Source organism: Python bivittatus, unplaced genomic scaffold (assembly GCF_059951505.1).
Source record: "Python bivittatus isolate LINGU-HERP-01145 unplaced genomic scaffold, Pbiv_v1 ctg000590_np1212, whole genome shotgun sequence".
NCBI classification, from domain to species: Eukaryota; Metazoa; Chordata; class Lepidosauria; order Squamata; family Pythonidae; genus Python; species Python bivittatus.
Genome location: NW_028277086.1, coordinates 18,996,054 through 19,013,113, shown reverse-complemented (window position 1 = coordinate 19,013,113; position 17,060 = coordinate 18,996,054). Strand labels below are relative to the sequence as shown.

Genomic DNA, 17,060 nt, shown 5'->3' with positions numbered 1-17,060 from the left:
TCCCCAAATGTGTTAGAACTTCAGCTTCCAGCGTTACCAACCAGAGTTAGTTTCAGCATATCCACTGTTTCCGAAATAGACCTGTGTTCTTGGATGGAAGGTAGGTAAAGTTCTTAGATGATAAATCTAATTAGACTCTCATCTTCATCGCTGATAGAATTACTGGAGCTATCTTTGCTAGGAGGTAGTTCTACTGCATGCCATTTTACCTTAGAAGAACAAACACTAAAGAACATAGATAATTATGGCCTTGTTGGCATAAACCTCTTTGGGTCTGTACTTATGTCAATCCCCAATATCTGCTCTATTCCCAAATGCTTAACAGATATGATTGTCTTTATTACTGAATTGCAACTAGAAACCAACCCAACGGATTGCTCTTTAGGATATAGAAGATGTTGAGCGTGCCCATCCTTTAAAATCAATTTCTGGGTCCCTTTTCAGAGGCTCAGCAGGGACATCCATCAAGTTGCCAGATGCAAGAGAGCGAGCCTTTTTTTCCTAATGGGGCCATCAATATGGAACTTTAGGTCCTTTTGTTGCCCTGTTTTGGCCTTATCCACCTTGAAATTGGTAACTTTATCAGGGCAAACAGTTCATTAGGAGGAGGTAAGGCTAAAGCAATGATGCAGAAACAGTGGGCAGTTACTGCAGATGGCTATTTTTCCTTGGGCTCACATATATGGTGATCTGAACTTGGGGAGGAAAAAATGCATAATATTTGGTCGATTAAAGAAATTCGTAAATATTTTGGGTGTGGGAAGCTTTTATTTAAAGTTGAGAAGCAGAATCTCCTTTCTCTCTTTTACTTTTAATTCTCTTTTGGCTTTCTGTTAAGTGGCAACAATGCTTCTCATCTGCTTTGAAGCCATGCCTGTACTAGAAAGATAAAAATGTACCAATATTATCTGTAATAATGTAATAATGTACCATCCATTCAGACATATTGCTGATTAAATAATGTAATATGCCTTATGGGACATTCTTCCCCCTTAAGTGAGGTCAGCTCCATCCCTGCTGATTTTCTGGAAGTCCCTCAAGACCTGATTATGTCATCAGGCCTGGGGCTCTCAGGGGACCGTTGAGATCTTGAGATGGCTCCATTGGTGATCAAATCTCTTGTGTATACCTTTTTTTTTGTTGTTGTTAATATGACTGCAGAATCATGTTTCATATGTTTATAGTTTTATACTTTTTTTGCTGTATACCGCCTAGAGTCACTTCTTGTGAGATGGGCAGCTGTTTAAATTTGATAAATAAAATAAAATAATAATAATAAACCAGCCATCCAGGTATAATAATGTACCATCCATCCAGATATATGTAATAATAATGTACCAGCCATCCACATATATTGCTGATTAAAAAGATAATACTGCTTGCAATATTCCATTTGGGTAACAATAAACCAGTTATTTAGTATTTCTGGTAGCACCAATCTTTCTGGAAGGAGCAAAGAAGCACTATGGACCCCATACTATGGAGTAGCCTTCTCTTAAGGTGAGGCCCAAACACTGGTTACCTTCCAGAAGTTGGTAAAAATAGAGATCTTCCAAAGGGCTTTTATGGATTAAATAGGTTGATGCTATCATGTGGATAATCTGTTTTTGTATGTTGTTCTGGTTCTTTTAGTAGAGATATTGATTTTAATTTTGCTAATTCCTATGTAGACTGTGTGTACCATGAATATTTATGTTGTTTCATTAATGTTATGTACACGTGATTACAGCAGTATAGAAATGTGTCAAATAAATTAGGAAGGTCAGTCAACCTATAGCAGATGCGAACGTGTCACAAATCTGTTCATTTTTAACGTACTTTATGGCACCACTTTTTCTCAGCTCCCTTCAGGATTATTGAATGCAAGAGACAGACCACCTGTCTTCAAATATCTACATGAAGCTATTTATAGAAATTTAAACGATGCTATAATTTCTCCAGTTCCATCACAAAGCATATGGATCCAGAAGGCTCAAAGGAAGAACCGATATGGTATCTTGGTCAAGGTGAGGTGATGACTGGGGATTCCTGGGTTCATACCTGCTCAAAGCCACAGAAGTCCACTGGGTGGCGATAGACTGTTCCTGACATCTCAGCTCTACATATCTCCACTAGGTTGTTGTGAAGAAGAAATAGGAAGACACAGTGCTGTGGAGACTACATTAACTTCCTAGAGGCTATAGATTATACCAGTATTTCTCAACCTTGGCAACTTTAAGATGTGTGGACTAATCCCTCAGCCAGCATGCTGGCTGGGGGATTCTGGGAGTTGAAGTCCACACATCTTAAAGTTGCCAAGGTTGAGAAACATTGGGTTATAATCTAATGAAATGAATTAAATCTTGATATTTAATGCTACAGTATTTAAACATATTTTAAAATTAAATTAGCATTCTGTGTGCCTTTCCATCTGAACCATCAGCACAGTTTGTTTGTAGGCAAAATGTTAACTTTTGAATTTTTACTTTCAACGTAACTTTATGCTGGCCAGAAATGCTTCAGAAAGTCAGGCTAGCTGAACTAGGGATTCAATAACACTTTTTATGGTTGTATCCAAAATTGCCTCCACATTCTATACATGTGGTCAGTAAATAAGAATACAAATGCCTTCTGAAACCAAACCATTTATCTGTCTTGACCCATATTGCCTGCTTCTGGCCATTCTGATCTCTGCTTTCCTGCAAAGGGGTTGCCTTGTTTAAAAAATATTTTTATCCCACTTTTTTTTTTTTCACATACAACTCAAGGTGGCAAACATACCATTACTCCTTCCCGCTCCTATTTTCCCCACAACAACCACCCTGTGAGGTGAGTTGAGCTGAGAGAGAGTGCCTGGCCCAAAGTCACCCAACCAGTTTTTCATGCCTAAGGCTGGACTAGAACTCACAGTCTCCTGCTTTCTAGACCAGCACCTTAACCACTACACCAAACTGTCTCAAACTTTGCTAATATAGGATAAGTTTAAATATGCAACAACAACAAACAACAAACCTCCTGGGTCATGCCTTTCATCAAAGCTTTCAAGGAAATAAGTAACAATAATATTACTAACCACTCAGCCCTGAAGAGAAAAAATAAAACAAATGTGACTGCAAAAGTAAAAGAAGCAGTAAAAAGAACAGAGAACAGATGGGAGAAAAACAGTCTCCATTTGGCACAAAAATATTATACAGCTGGTTTTAGATGAGTGTCCCTCTTGAAAGCATTTTATAGTAGGGGTGCAAGCAGTCAGGTGAACCTCTTTTTGTCATTATCTCCATGAAGTAGATTATACCTGAACAGGATCTCATGTTTAAGTATTGTTGAAACACTGAGGATATGCTGAAAAAAATTACATGGAATTTTTCTATCCTGCTTTTTGCTCACTTCCTCTCTGCAAAGTTTACTTCTGGGGACCAGGCTGTGAAAACATGACACAAACAAGCTTGAGAGTGAGCTGATGAAAGTTTATTTTAGTATCTTGTGGTTTATTTTAGCATCTTATGGTAAGGAAGAATGTTAAGAGTTGAGATGAAAGCTTGAATGTCCAGTATACAGGGGACATTCAACACAGAAGAAGGCAAAAAGGTCAGTTGAGGTTCTTTGCTAAACATAGATTCTTGGACAATGGAAGAATGTCTAACATTTAAGTCCCCTTCTTGTTTACCATAGCCCACCACCTGAAAATTCAAAAACCAAAAGCTTATTCAAAGTCAGCAAATACCCGGAATCAAGAAATTTAAACAAAAACCTGTTTTCCAGCAAACACAATTGTTTTTTAAATTTTAATAATGACTTTCCTAATTTCCTAACAATGGATAATTCTTTTGGAGAACAATTAAAAAACACACTTATCACAAACTGGCCCATAAAATGTAGGTGAATAAAAACTGATTTCATGATGTACAGATTCTCCAGACATGGGACGAGTCTGCCCCAAACCCCAGGTTATTTAGAGGCAAATGCTCTGAAAGTGGCAAGCAGCTTTATAGTGGGAAATTTCCATTTTGCCACTGGTAAAATTATTTACGTTTAAATCAGAGTTGGAGAAAATTTCCCTGCTGAAGGCTACATTGCCTTGGCAGAAAATCTCTTGGTAGTTGCTTAACAGGGAGATGGAGATGATATTGAATCCAGAAATGTGAGGGACCAGAACTGTTAATTTAATCTATTTTCTTTCTATCATTTTTTAAATTTCTTCTTTCTTCTCTCTCTTTTTACTTCTCCCCATTTCTTCTTTTTTTAACTTCCCATGAGACAGATTTTTAGGGAAGAAGGAAGGGAGAAGATTCGATCCACGTGAAAGGAACCCCACTCTTAAGATTAGATGCCATAGGAAGAAGCCATTTTCTGAGGCATTACAGCACACAGCATACATTAGTTTTACCTTCTAAGTTGCTGCCCCTTAAAATTCTCTGTCAGCTCTGTAGCCTGACATTATACATTTAATTGCCCTACCAGGGGAAAGGGAGAAAAAGTTGTCCATCACTGCACGGCGTGTCTAGTCCATGAAGTGTTTTTCAACTCCTGCTTTAAATATAGGAAGTTTTTCTTTTCTTCCCTTTGTTAATTTCTGATACCTCAGTCTTTATTCAGTGAAATTTAAGATCACATTATTTTCGTTGCTATGAGTTTAAGGCAGTCCAAAGAGCAGAAAAATGTTTAGCGGGGAGAGTTTGTTTTTTTAAAATTAAGGAATGGAAATGTAGACAAATTGTTTTTGTTTTTAAAAATATCAATAGCCGTGACAAGAAGGGAAATTATTCTTAAGTACGGAAGAAAACTAAAGGTGTGCTGAACAGCTCTGGTTACAAAAATAATTTCATGGATGTTTGTAGAGGTAGACCTTGAATATTTATAAAATCTGATTATTGTATTTGTGTGTGTGTGAACGAACCAGCTGACATCCCTGTTCTTTTGAATGTCTGAAGCAGAACTGATTAACACGCCACCTTCACATAAGCAGTGTAACATGAATATTCCTTTCTGCAAGCCTAGCTAATAAATCACACTTCAAAGGGAGTTGTAGACAATGCACTGTAGATGCGATACAAAAAAGAGAAAGTGTGGGAGACCTAATTCATGTTCTCTAACCCCTCTCACAATGCTATTTTCAAGTAGCATCAGAAAGCAACGCCTTCAGAGAAAGAACCCCTTGCATTCCAAAATGACAAGTGTTACCATTTTAAAGAGTATGGCATTATTTTCCCATAACGAATCATCCATTAACACTAATTCATTAACACAGATATAGACTGTATGTGAGTGTATGAAAGAGAGAATAGGAGAGAGAGAGATTTGTTTTTGGAAATACTTACATGGATGCTCAAAACTCTCCTGTGCTTTCTCCTGAAATGTAGGAACCAGTCAAGCAATTGGGTTCTAGTAAGGCTTTTCAGTGCTACGATCTATAAGCCACAAAGAACAGAATTCCTTAGAATCACCCAGTAAAGATATGCAAGTTTTACAGTATAACCACTTTGACTCACTTTTGTTCTTTACTTAATAACAACAAAAAACGTGCCTGGAACAAAAGTCCAGAAAGTGGTGTTGTTTTTTTTAACTATTTATTTTACAGGAAAAAGAAAACCGGGAAGTCCTCAACAAGGAGATTTTCACACCACATGGAGGACTACTTGAAAAAGGAAACACTCTGCCCACTCCAGTCCTTCCAGTTTGTGTTAACATGTGACCCAACCTCAACATGATTATGTATATAATCTGCACTAAGTCTGAGATGGCAACTTCACAAGACCTTCTTTAGCATAGGTTTCCAGAAGTGACTAGCATTGATGAGGTTTGGTAAAGCAGACAATGTGGAAGTCCTTCTTCTTCTTCTTCTTCTTCTTCTTCTTCTTCTTCTTCTTCTTCTTCTTCTTCTTCTTCTTCTTCTTCTTCTTCTTCTTCTTCTTCTTCTTCTTCTTCTTCTTCTTCTGCCACCACGGCCTCCTCCTCCTCTTCCTCCTCCTCCTTGGAGTATATTTTCAATTACCCAGGCTAACCCACTCTCCTGGAATTTCTGGTAGTCTCCATCTAAGTACTGCTTAATTTTTCAAGATCACCCAAATTTTAGGTACTGCCACCTGGAGTTTTGGAGTTGGCAAATATGTGGAGAGGAAAAATGTAGAAGTTGGATCTGTAATTCACAAAAAATCATAAGCATTCATAAATTTGCTCCTAGTCTTGAAATTGCTGTTTTGTCTATAACAGGTTAATCTTGCTATCCAGCTGAAAACTCTTACTGTACTTTTGAAAGTTAGCAACATTTGTTGGTTTTGTTACACTGTTACTTGTTCTTGCTTGTGGTTTTACATCAAGGAAGGATGTTAAATTATTGATTTTAAAAAAATAGTGTAATTGGAGACCACTTTATTCCAAAGTACATGACTCTGAAGAGGTATATCTTTTATAGAAACCAGCCTAATAAGTATAAAACCAATATCAGCACCCCCAATCTCTTTTCCTCACCCCTATTTGTCATTCAATTTGACTGAAATAAAATTTAAAAGCAAATTATTTTCCAAGGAAAAGAGGACTTTGGTTAATTCCTCACTAGTAGCAAGAGGTGCTCTTGTACTTATTCAATTGTGAGGTGGCTAAGAGTACAAGTGGCTATCCTGTCTTTCATTGTATAATCTTGTCTCCAGCACTTTATAGCCTCCTTGGCTTCTCCTGCTTTAATTAAATCCTGAAGGGAAGGCATATGAAGGAACTCCTCCCACTGGGCTGGTGAGTATGGGCAGTTAGGGAGGCTTCAGAATAATGGAAAGATGAGTAACAGGAGGCAGTAATATCATCTGCAGCATCTTCCACCATCCTGAACTATAAAGTTACACACCATTCAAAAAAATGTGAAAGAAATTCTTTACCCAGAGAAGATGGTAAAACAAAAGAAGACTTTTGTAAAAAGGGTGGGGAAACATCCTAAGGAATTGCAAAACGATTTTGACACAATATATATGAAAAAGTCAAATGTAACTATATCATAGAGAAGAATCACAGACTAGTTTTCTTCCTGTATGCACATTTCACGTCTGTGAGGGCCTTCTGCTGTTGGTGAGAAAGAATTCCACAATTCAGCCTTCACATTTTCCAGATGTATTTGAGGTACTATAGTCCAGAAATAATTGCAGCATTCTTGCTGCTGTTTACTCTTAATGAACTCTTGAAATACAGTAGTAAACGTACAGGACGTAACAAAAAATGTAGAACTAAAAAGAAATATAAGTCTTTCTGTAATAGAAGGATTCAATGTATACATTCTATGGTTATATGGTGATTCATAGCAGGGCACTGAATCTGTCTGTTGGCCAGATGATGGTATGGGGTGGGACTGAAGCAGAGTCATCCTTCTGCCTCTCTGAAGTTCCTTTCCTTCCATCTTTCAGCCATCTTTTTTTTTTTTTCCCAGTCTCATTCTCTTTTGGACTGAAAAAAAGGAAGCCAATGAAGCTTTGTCTGCTGTTGATGAGGAAAGAGGTCCAAAACAGTATCATGTGCATTTAGTGAAGTTAAAAGGTTTTCAAATCCTGAATGGGAGATGCCTGATAACTTCACACATCTTATTTGGAATTTCCTGGTGGAAGAAGGATGGAACCTTAAGTTAGTTAATAAGGATATTATATCAGAACCAAAATGTGCTATTAAATAAACACATTCTGTTTTTTCACCTTTTGAATACTACAAAAAACCTCTTCTTTATTGTACCTTATGCTTCAGTATATACTTTAAGGTTGAAGCTCTATGCATGCCCACGTAGGGACACTTCCAAGTAAAAACCTAATCTGAAAAAGACAGGAATTGTCTTTTGAGATCCCCTCTGTGCCACAGTTGCTGTAGCCTTATATATTTGCCATATCCTAGTGCTTGCAAAATGCCTCTCGTGAATGCATAGTTTTGACATATCACAAAAAGAAGAAAAAAGAAACATGTGAGGATTAGAAGTATAATGGGTCAGAACAGTCTCCTCTGGGTTAAGAGTAGAAAGGCAGACTAGATGTTTATTTTCACTAATCCTAACTAAAAAAAAGTTACAGCAGTGATGGCTGCATTTAAGATTTTTTCCCATTAACCACTTTTTGAGATTTTGAAGGCTTCACTTGCAGCTGTCTCACACATGACCTACAATGAGATAATATTCATGTGGAAAACAAGCTGTTCGTTGACACTTGTGATGAGTTGTGTATTTATTTTTCTTCAGGAACATGATTTTAAGAAGCCTAGATCTCATATCTTTCCATTTTACCATGCCTTCACCATTTGCAGGGAAACACTTAAACCCCGATTCTATCCCTTCAGGCCAGCAGAACAAAATGTCTCAATTTTCTATAGTTGCTGGTTTGTGAATCAGTGCCTTTATGGTTTAATTATAAAAAGTGTGTGTGAAAGTATGCATGCATACATAGCTGATAAAGTTTTACAAATAGTGAAAGAATGAAGCCAGTAATACTTTTCATTTATTACCTCTCGAGCAAGTCTGTCGAAGACATATTGCTGAGTAATCACTTCATTCCAGTTTCTGTCTACCTCTTCTCCAAGATGGGAGTCATCTGTTCGCTTAAGCTTGATTAGTGCAGAGACCTGTGAAACATACTGTTCCTTACTATTCACAAAAGAAAATATTTAATCTATTCTTTTAGCCAATTGCTAGGCCACCCAGCTCCAAAAATGACTCTGGGTGGCCTTGCAAAGTTAAAAACAGAATATATATTTTGCTTATATATTTCTGATATCTATCTATCTATCTATCTATCTATCTATCTATCTATCTATCTATCTATCTATCTATCTCACAATAAAGAAAAGAAGAGGATTTATAATGACTGGGTCTCTTTGTCTGTTCCTTCTCTTTTGGTGGCCATTCAGGGCAAGGGTAAGAACATCTAAGCAGATAGGAGTGGCACCATTTTCATGAGTCCTCTCTAGGACATTGTATCAATCTCAGAATAAGATAGTCAACCAAATACCTATGAACAGGATTTGTTTGGGACTAAATTTAACTCAGTCATTGGTGCAGATTAGAGAGTTCTTATGACACACTTACCATCACCACCCATGACTCACTTAAGTGCATCATATGAGCAGGGCCATTTAGTTAGCAGCCAGAGTGACTGCTACAAATTCCTTGAAAGTAATATGCTATTTAAATTGGGGGCAAGTAACTTGACATCCTCCAGATGTTTTGGACTATAGTTCCTATTACCTCTTGCCATTAATTAAATTAAGATTAATGAGATTTGTGGTTCAAAATATCTGGTGATCATAAGGTTGCCTTCCTGTCATCTAAATCATACATTTATATCATCTATACCTGAGCAAGAAATTCTTCTTCAGACAAATTCCGGAGTTTTTCCTCAAAGTATGCAAAGAATTCTTCTATTTTTTTGTCAACAAATTCAGAGCTAAAAAAAAATGTAATATTTATTAATTAAATGTAATATAAATTAATTAAATTTGTAATCTGATGGTCTCCAAGGTATTAATACCACCTGAGCTGTATTTAGCTTTGTTTAGGTCCAGATCTGGATTTTACTGGGGGCTGAACAAGCTACCTTTCATGTAACCCAGAGCTGATCGTTCTGTTGACTGCCACCAATGGTTTGTCTCTTCAGTCATGGGGTGCTGAAAGCTAGATTCCTTCCCACCCTTATAAATCAATACACTTACATAAAGTAAATCTGAAAGAGATTGGAAGCCAAGCAATACTTTAGTACTGCTTGAATTTAGGTGGCCCAATGGTATTCTAGGAGGTAAGCCGTGATGGGCATCAGACACTGATCAGACCTGAATGAAGGCTAGGTTTCAGCAATTTTCACCAGTGAAATTATTCTTTCCATCTATTGGGAGGGCATGGAACTACCTTGACCATCTCTACTAAGCTGGTTACCCATCTTTTATTTTCCATCAAAACATCCAAGGTGTATTTGTCCATGAAGTGTAAATTCACAAATCACTTCAATAGCCATGACAGCATCAGGTATGCTGAGCAGTTTAACCCACAGCACTGAATGCAAAACTGTACTGGAACAAGTCAGCAGAAAGAAAATGAGGCAACTGGTCAATTATAATAAATATCAAAGTGATTCAGTTCACTTGTCTTGAATATAGTGTGTGTTGCAACAGTTTTAGCAAAAAAGAACTGACATTTGCTACAGCACATTTTAACTTCAGTGAAGGGATTATTTGTATGAAAGGATCTGTAATGGTTCTTAGTTATCCATCAGCCATATTCTAAGCAATCGTTACAGCCCCAAGTAATTTGGGCCTGACAGTTAGAAGAACTATCACTTCCACTAAGACTCTCTGAGAGCTTTACTTTAACTGGCCCTCACTCTCTCTGCTTTAGGAAAATCTATAAAGATGCATCTCTTTCATAATTAAAATTAATCACTTTATGTTTTTAACTTTTCAGTTCTTGAAGGGTGTTGCATTTTGTTAGGGCAGGACTTATATCAAATAAATAAGCCTGTCTAACATGGTCCCATCTGGGGGAGCCCTCACTTTTCCCCACAATATTAAAGGCAGCCCCTGCCAACCCCTGATTTACACAGGAGGGTTTTAACACAATTTGCCTGAAAGAAAATGTTGAGGCAAACTCATAGCTTTCTGCCTGGGTGACATATTCAAGGAGTATAATAAAATAACCAAGTCTGATAAGATGATTGAATACCTTTTTTGGGGGGGAGTGGAGGGAAGGGGAATAGCTATTAATCTGAATGTGAAGTCCTTGTTTAGGCAAAAGACTGCTGAGAATTTTTGAAAGAACAGATTTCTACTTACCTTGGGATCTATCTAACTAAATATAGAAAAAAAGTTTTAGTTTACTTTTGGAAAAATAATATCCAGCTGTTAGAGGACCAACAATTATTTGCTTGTTTCTTCTTCTTGACAAGCTTCAAAAGAGTCCTTGGCACCACTTCTGTTCTTAATAGGATCCAATTTGCATATTTGAAAGCAGTCTGTCTAAGGCTGCAATTTAGCAGGTTTCTAAACACGAATCATAACTTTGCCTTTCCTTTTCTGGTGAATTTTTAACTTTCTTGCCTCATGAAGAGTTTATTTTAAAAACCCTATGTTGTCCTTAAAAGGACATATGTGTATATATCTCTCTGTGTGTATATATGCATACACATTTATGCATAAATAAAGCTGCTTCTTTATTTAAAGAATATGTTGATAATAGTGAATTTTCTCAGAAAGATTGGCTCTCTCCCTAATTCAATTTAATGTGCCCTGCAACATACTTGGTCTTAATGGAGATAACATGGAAACTTGCTACTCCAGATTCTATAAAATAATGATATAAAAAAATTAAGCGGGTTATGTATATTCCAAAGTAATTTAAAAACTATAGGATTATATGAGATTATGTTATTCTAAAGCCATTTTTCATTTTTTAAAAGATCTTAATCCAGCTATAGTTCACTTAAGGCAGTGGGGCTTAAGTTAGTAACTGCTAAGAATCAGTTACTTTTGTTGTAATATACCTGGATCTGGGCCATAAATTTGATAGGCATTCCTGTCTCTTATAGGCCAGACAATTTATGTAGGTAGGCTTGTTTTGGAAATATATCTCAGCAAATACATTAAGCTTCCCAAAGCTTTACAAGAAAACAGCAGAAACATTTGTAATGGAGAATTAGCGGTTTTAAACATGTCAGAGTTGTTCAAGAACGATTAGCTATTAAGAGTCTCAGAACTCACAGAGCTCTAGGATGGAAACAATAATATAGAATTTACTTGCTGTGAAAAAAGAGACTTACTTATATTTGGTTGCCTGTGTTGTTACGGTAACAGAAAAACCCAGGATCCCAGAAGTATTTCTTGTAGCAGGGTAGACATGGTAGCTAGACCAAAAGTATTCCAGAGTCAGAAATCAGTTTATGCAGATGATTAATTAGGGTGTATTAGTATATATTAGTTATTCAGTTAAACCCATTCTTCTGTATACTTGTTGAAACTTCATGGAAGCAAATATTCAGTGACTTATTAGAGCTACAGCTTTGAACTAGTGATTTAATGGAAGCTTTTCCACCTCTTAGATGCATTACAAGGGAGAGGAAAGAGACAGTGATGGTCCACTCCATCAGTGTGGTTAAGTCTAGCTGTCCCTGGATTCTTCCTCCAATGTTAGATCATCCCCACTGAGGCTGTAACTCAGAACTGCCAGTTGGGATGACCAACATCAAACATCTGAAGGGTACCCGATTATAAGACCTTCTGATAGGTACTTGTTTATTTTGGTTTAATATACTGGTTGGTAAACTTGTTCATCGAGGACCTAATTCACAGATGGATGGTGGGTAAGCCCGAAGCCAAAATGATGGGATGTTTTTTTCCTGTCCTTTTCCCTCTGTTTTCTCCTCTTTTTTCCCCTCCTCTTTTTAAATATTCTCTTTCTTCGCTTTTAGGTGCCTACCATGAGATGCCTAGAATTGCACTGAGGGACACATATTGTCCTCATGTCATTGATTGCCATCTCTGACTTAACCAAATCAAATTTAATTGTCTAACAGAACTGCAACTGCTCAATAGATTAATAACAGTAACAACAGTAGCAAGCCTTCAGTCCAAACCCCCAGTCTTCCCCATTTGCTACTCTTCAGCTCTATTGCATTTGCAATCCCCAGAATTCCCAGTTCAATCATGCTAGCTAGGAATTGTGGGGATTTCAACCCTAGCATATCTGAAGAGCAGGAGGTAGGGAAAAGCTCTATAGACTTATTAGATGTTTAAAAAGCAATGAATTGAGATGATGCATGATCATTTTTGAGGAAACACGCATAGATTACAGTTTAGGAAGGGAACAGTTAGGTTTTTACACATTGTGTTTCCTAATTAATAACTGTTAGTCTGGGGGTTTTCCACTAAGTTTATGAAAAAGTTCTACTTGTCTTTCTTTCTTTCTTTCTTTCTTTCTTTCTTTCTTTCTTTCTTTCTTTCTTTCTTTCTTTCTTTCTTTCTTTCTTTCTTTCCCTCTCCCCCTCCCCCCTCCTCCTCCTCCTCCTCCTCCTTCTTCTTCTTTCCTCTTTTTCTCTCTTTTCCTGCCCAGAGGGTAGCCAGAGACAAATGCCTGTTGGATGCAAGTAGCTTCTGGAATGACTCATATGGCTACAGGTTGCCCATCTATGCTTTAAAACATTTGTGCTTAATTGCTATAAATTATATTCTAAGGCTAGATCTTGGTTTGTTTGTTTGTTTGTTTTTTGCCTCCAAAGGTTAAATATCTGGAGAATGAAAAATCCTCCAAAAATACAGAAATAGGTTATGCTTAATATAAAAGTTTGCTCTGAATGTTTATATTTAAATAACAAAGTACAGGGAGCAAGAGAGAGGAAAAAACCCTATATATATGAAAACCTTCCTATATGATCAGACATTTCCAGCAAGACTAGAAGCAGAAAACTCACCCCAGTGTATTCTTGGTCCTCAGGAAATCAAAGCATGGCTCTTCCATGTGCATCTGAAATTCCACAGATTTAGGTGTTAAATATTTTGCTTAGCCCACACCTTCAGAAAATTATACGTGTCAGTACATGATTCTTTTTTTTTCTTCTTTTCTTAAAAAGGTGAGGAGATGTTGAAAGCTTTGCAGTTATGGCTTCCTTCTGAAAGAGATCTAGAATTAGATGAGGAATCTGGTAGCACCTTTGCTAACTAACAAATCTGATTAAAAGGGATAAGCTTCTGATGCATCTGATGAAGTAAGTTGCAGCTCACAGAAACTTATTCCTTTTAATAAAATTTGCCAGTAGGAAAGATGCTACTCTTGATTTTTTCCACCATAAACCAACCCAAATCTCCTCCTATACTGTTTAGAATTAGATATATAATGATGATGATGAAGATGATGACTACAATTTTTAATCACAACTAGGAGATTGTGAAAGAGCTTACAAGGCAATTGAAAAACATACAACAGAAAAGAGGAGGCAGAAAGATCAAACTCAGGCATTAGTTTTTAAAATTGCAAACATTAGAACTTACCACAAGCAGTTCTATGAGTGAATAATCTTTTAATTTCTTAGCACCAGTCTAAAAATTTAAACAATAGTAGGTTAATGATTTATCTAGGTACATGATGGTATCAAAATGAAATGAAAGTATACCATAATAATGCTTTTAAGACACTCTTGCCCTACCAATTTGCTAAAGAACCTCAGGACTCCAGATCACCAAAGCTGCCAACCATCTTGGTTAGGCTTTATTTTCTACCTGTACTGCTCAGCTTGCCCATAGAAGAAAAGAGTGGTAGTGTTTGACGAGAGGGATGTCAAGAGGCATCCATGGGGCTGGTTGAAAAAGTCACATTGGTGGCCATAAATGTTTGAGCAAAGCTCCACCTTTTGGAGACAACACCGGTAAAAAAGAGGTGGGGTCTTGATTACATGGTTTCTATCACCACCATGTCTTTTATTACATTCCCCCCCCCCCATGCCCTGTTTGACAATCAGTCATTCAAATGACTCATTTTCTCATTTTCTATTCTTTCCTTAATAATGTCATTATATGCTTGAAATCACTTCCTCCACTTGCTTCTTTTGCCTCTCTGGCACTCAGGGTTCACAAGGCTCCCTCTCCCACTTCTTTCTTCCTTTTTTAAACAATAGTTTTAATTTTAAAATAGCTTTGCTTTGAGCAGTTATAGAGATTTATCCTTAAGTAGGGTTCTGATTCCTACAGTCGAGTGTATGTTTTGGGGAGAGTGATTACATGCTCAGAACAAGACAGTTAAGCTGAGATTGTAGAGAATGTCCTAACAGGCTAGAGATTGTTGGTGAGGAGTAACTTCTAGTTTACTTTCTAATAAGCAGTGTTTTGGGACTCCCTGTGCCCTCCCTGGCAGCCATTTCCAACATATGGCAAAGAAGGAAGTAGATTGTACATATACTTTATTCCAAAATCTAGCTCCCAATGTATCTGAAGAAGACACTTTTCCAAAAGCAAAACTAGATATTGGCTCAAAGTAGATATATACCATGTTGGTATATGTATAAGTAGATATACCAGACCTTCTTGTCTATCTACTTAGGTTGGCATTTATCCTTCTGTGTGCCAACATTTCAAAGGGATAACCTAAAACAGGGTTCCTCAACCTTGGCAACTTTAAGATGGGTGGACTTCAACTCCCAGAATTCCCCAGCTAGCAAGGGTCTTAAAGTTGCCAAGGTTGAGGAAGCCTGACCTAAAACATTTGAAGGAAGGATGAGGAGATAAAGGCTGGTCCACAAAAGTAAGAAACCCTGGTCTTACAGACCCAAGGGATGGACCAAAATTTCAACAATACAATGATTCCTGCTTCATTTCTTCTAAGGGAAATTAAGACTGGCATAACTTGCTATACAGAGTCTCCTGTTTTCATTCTTTCACAATTCTGAAACATGAGGTTCTTTTCTCCTCTCAAGGAAGGCCCTGCTCCTGTTTTAGCAAAGGTGAGGGAAATGGAGTTGAATACCAGATATATAGCAAGGAAATTTGGTGACCTCTATTTCTGTGGCCATATTCACTGTATTTTGTGGCCATATTCATTACTCTTGCCCTCAAGGTAATTTATTTTTCATCTAGCACACAACAAACCTTGAATATTTGGGGGGCATTGCTAATCTGAAGAAACAATCATTTTTCATATTCTGGATTTTTGTATTTCACCCTCTCCCATTCTTTGCAAGAAATACATGTAGACAAAAATAATGTAGGTTAAAGAACAGCATGTAGATGATTAAAATAAAACAGTAAAATGGAATAAGAAATGTGGAATGTGAAGAAGGAAGCAGTAAAAATGTGACTGTCATGACACTAACAGATTTCTTTTAAAAACTCAAGATTTAATATAGGATAAAGTATTGTATGCTTACATTATTTACATATAATAATTTTTATTTATGGCTAAAATATGTGAATAACAAATTACAGGTATAATTTTTAAAAATTGGCACAAAATAAAACAGCTTAACAAGCAAAATAAATTGATATCAATAATTATATAGCTTAACATACATTTCAAATTCTGAGATAAAATTCATAGTACCTGGTAATAGACCGTGACATCGGTGTTTGCATCCCCAATGTGAAGAGATTTCACTTTACACAGGATGTGAGTATTAGGCAGTTCCATCACTCGAAACTGAATAGGACACGGGTGTATTAGAGGATGGAAATGCAATTTTCTGGAGAGAGAAAGAGACCAAGAAGCAAGTAATGAAGCAGCTTATATGGCAAAATAAATCTTCATACTAAAACCTCCCTCAAAAGATGCAGTTAAACCCCCAGATTTTGCTCTTTGAAGTTTCATTTCTTTGACTAGTAGGTGGACAATCGTGGCATTCTATGGTGTAGGAGTTTGTAGGACTTTGAAAGTATCTTACTCCTGCCAAAGAATCAGTACATTGGTAGGCAGACAAAACTTGCTCGGCTTTCCTTTGGAAATGCAACCAAAGAATGAGGTAGAGGTGAGAGGTATTGTAAGTCCAAGAGTCAGCACCAGGCATCAGAAGTTTGGCTCCAAATAATCTTGGGTACAAGGCAAGGGTTCTAGCAAAGGAGCACACAGAATGGTATATGATTTCTAGCAGTGGGTCATTTTCCAATGGCAAGCTATTGAGTTCAGGCTGAAAGCTGTATTTATAATTTCAGAAATCTGGCTTATTCAGCAGCAATTCTAACTCCTAGGTTTCTATTCCCAAGGAGGAAGGACTGCATTTTCCTGCAGCTTTATGCATCTTTCAGTACTCTGGCTTTTGACCTGCTGTCATTCTTATGGACTGAGAGGGTGCTTGGGGGTTTCCTGTATGCAATCCAAGGCTTCAAATACACTGGCAACACAGACCAATTCTCCTCCACTGTTGGGTCCTGTCTCTTGGCCCATATCTGTCTTCAAATGACCCTGCCCCACAGCTGCATTGCAAGGTCATCATCAAAGGTGTGCTTTATCTCAAAACATTTTTCAGAGTGCTGCTCTGAAGTTCTACAAAGTGAGTTCTCCTTGCTTCCAAATATCATAGTGGGGTGACTGTACCATCTCCTCTGACTAATAAATGGGGTACAACAGCTGATTGAGGCTTATACTGTCTATCCAGCAAAGC

The 17,060-nt window shown here is 37.2% G+C and overlaps 1 protein-coding gene across 1 annotated transcript in view; it reads right to left on the bottom strand.

The window, feature by feature from the left end:
* Positions 1-3,467: 3,467 nt before the first annotated feature.
* Positions 3,468-17,060, bottom strand: part of LOC103052515 (nardilysin-like) — a 47,655-nt gene continuing 34,062 nt past the window's right edge. Inside the window, exons 24-31 of the mRNA XM_088148694.1 lie at positions 16,007-16,145; positions 13,966-14,013; positions 13,389-13,441; positions 11,742-11,825; positions 9,290-9,380; positions 8,443-8,559; positions 5,298-5,387; positions 3,468-3,659 (exon numbers count right to left, since the gene is read on the bottom strand). Coding sequence (XP_088004820.1) covers positions 3,468-3,659; positions 5,298-5,387; positions 8,443-8,559; positions 9,290-9,380; positions 11,742-11,825; positions 13,389-13,441; positions 13,966-14,013; positions 16,007-16,145 — 814 coding nt within the window. The remainder of the gene's footprint in view (positions 3,660-5,297; positions 5,388-8,442; positions 8,560-9,289; positions 9,381-11,741; positions 11,826-13,388; positions 13,442-13,965; positions 14,014-16,006; positions 16,146-17,060) is intronic.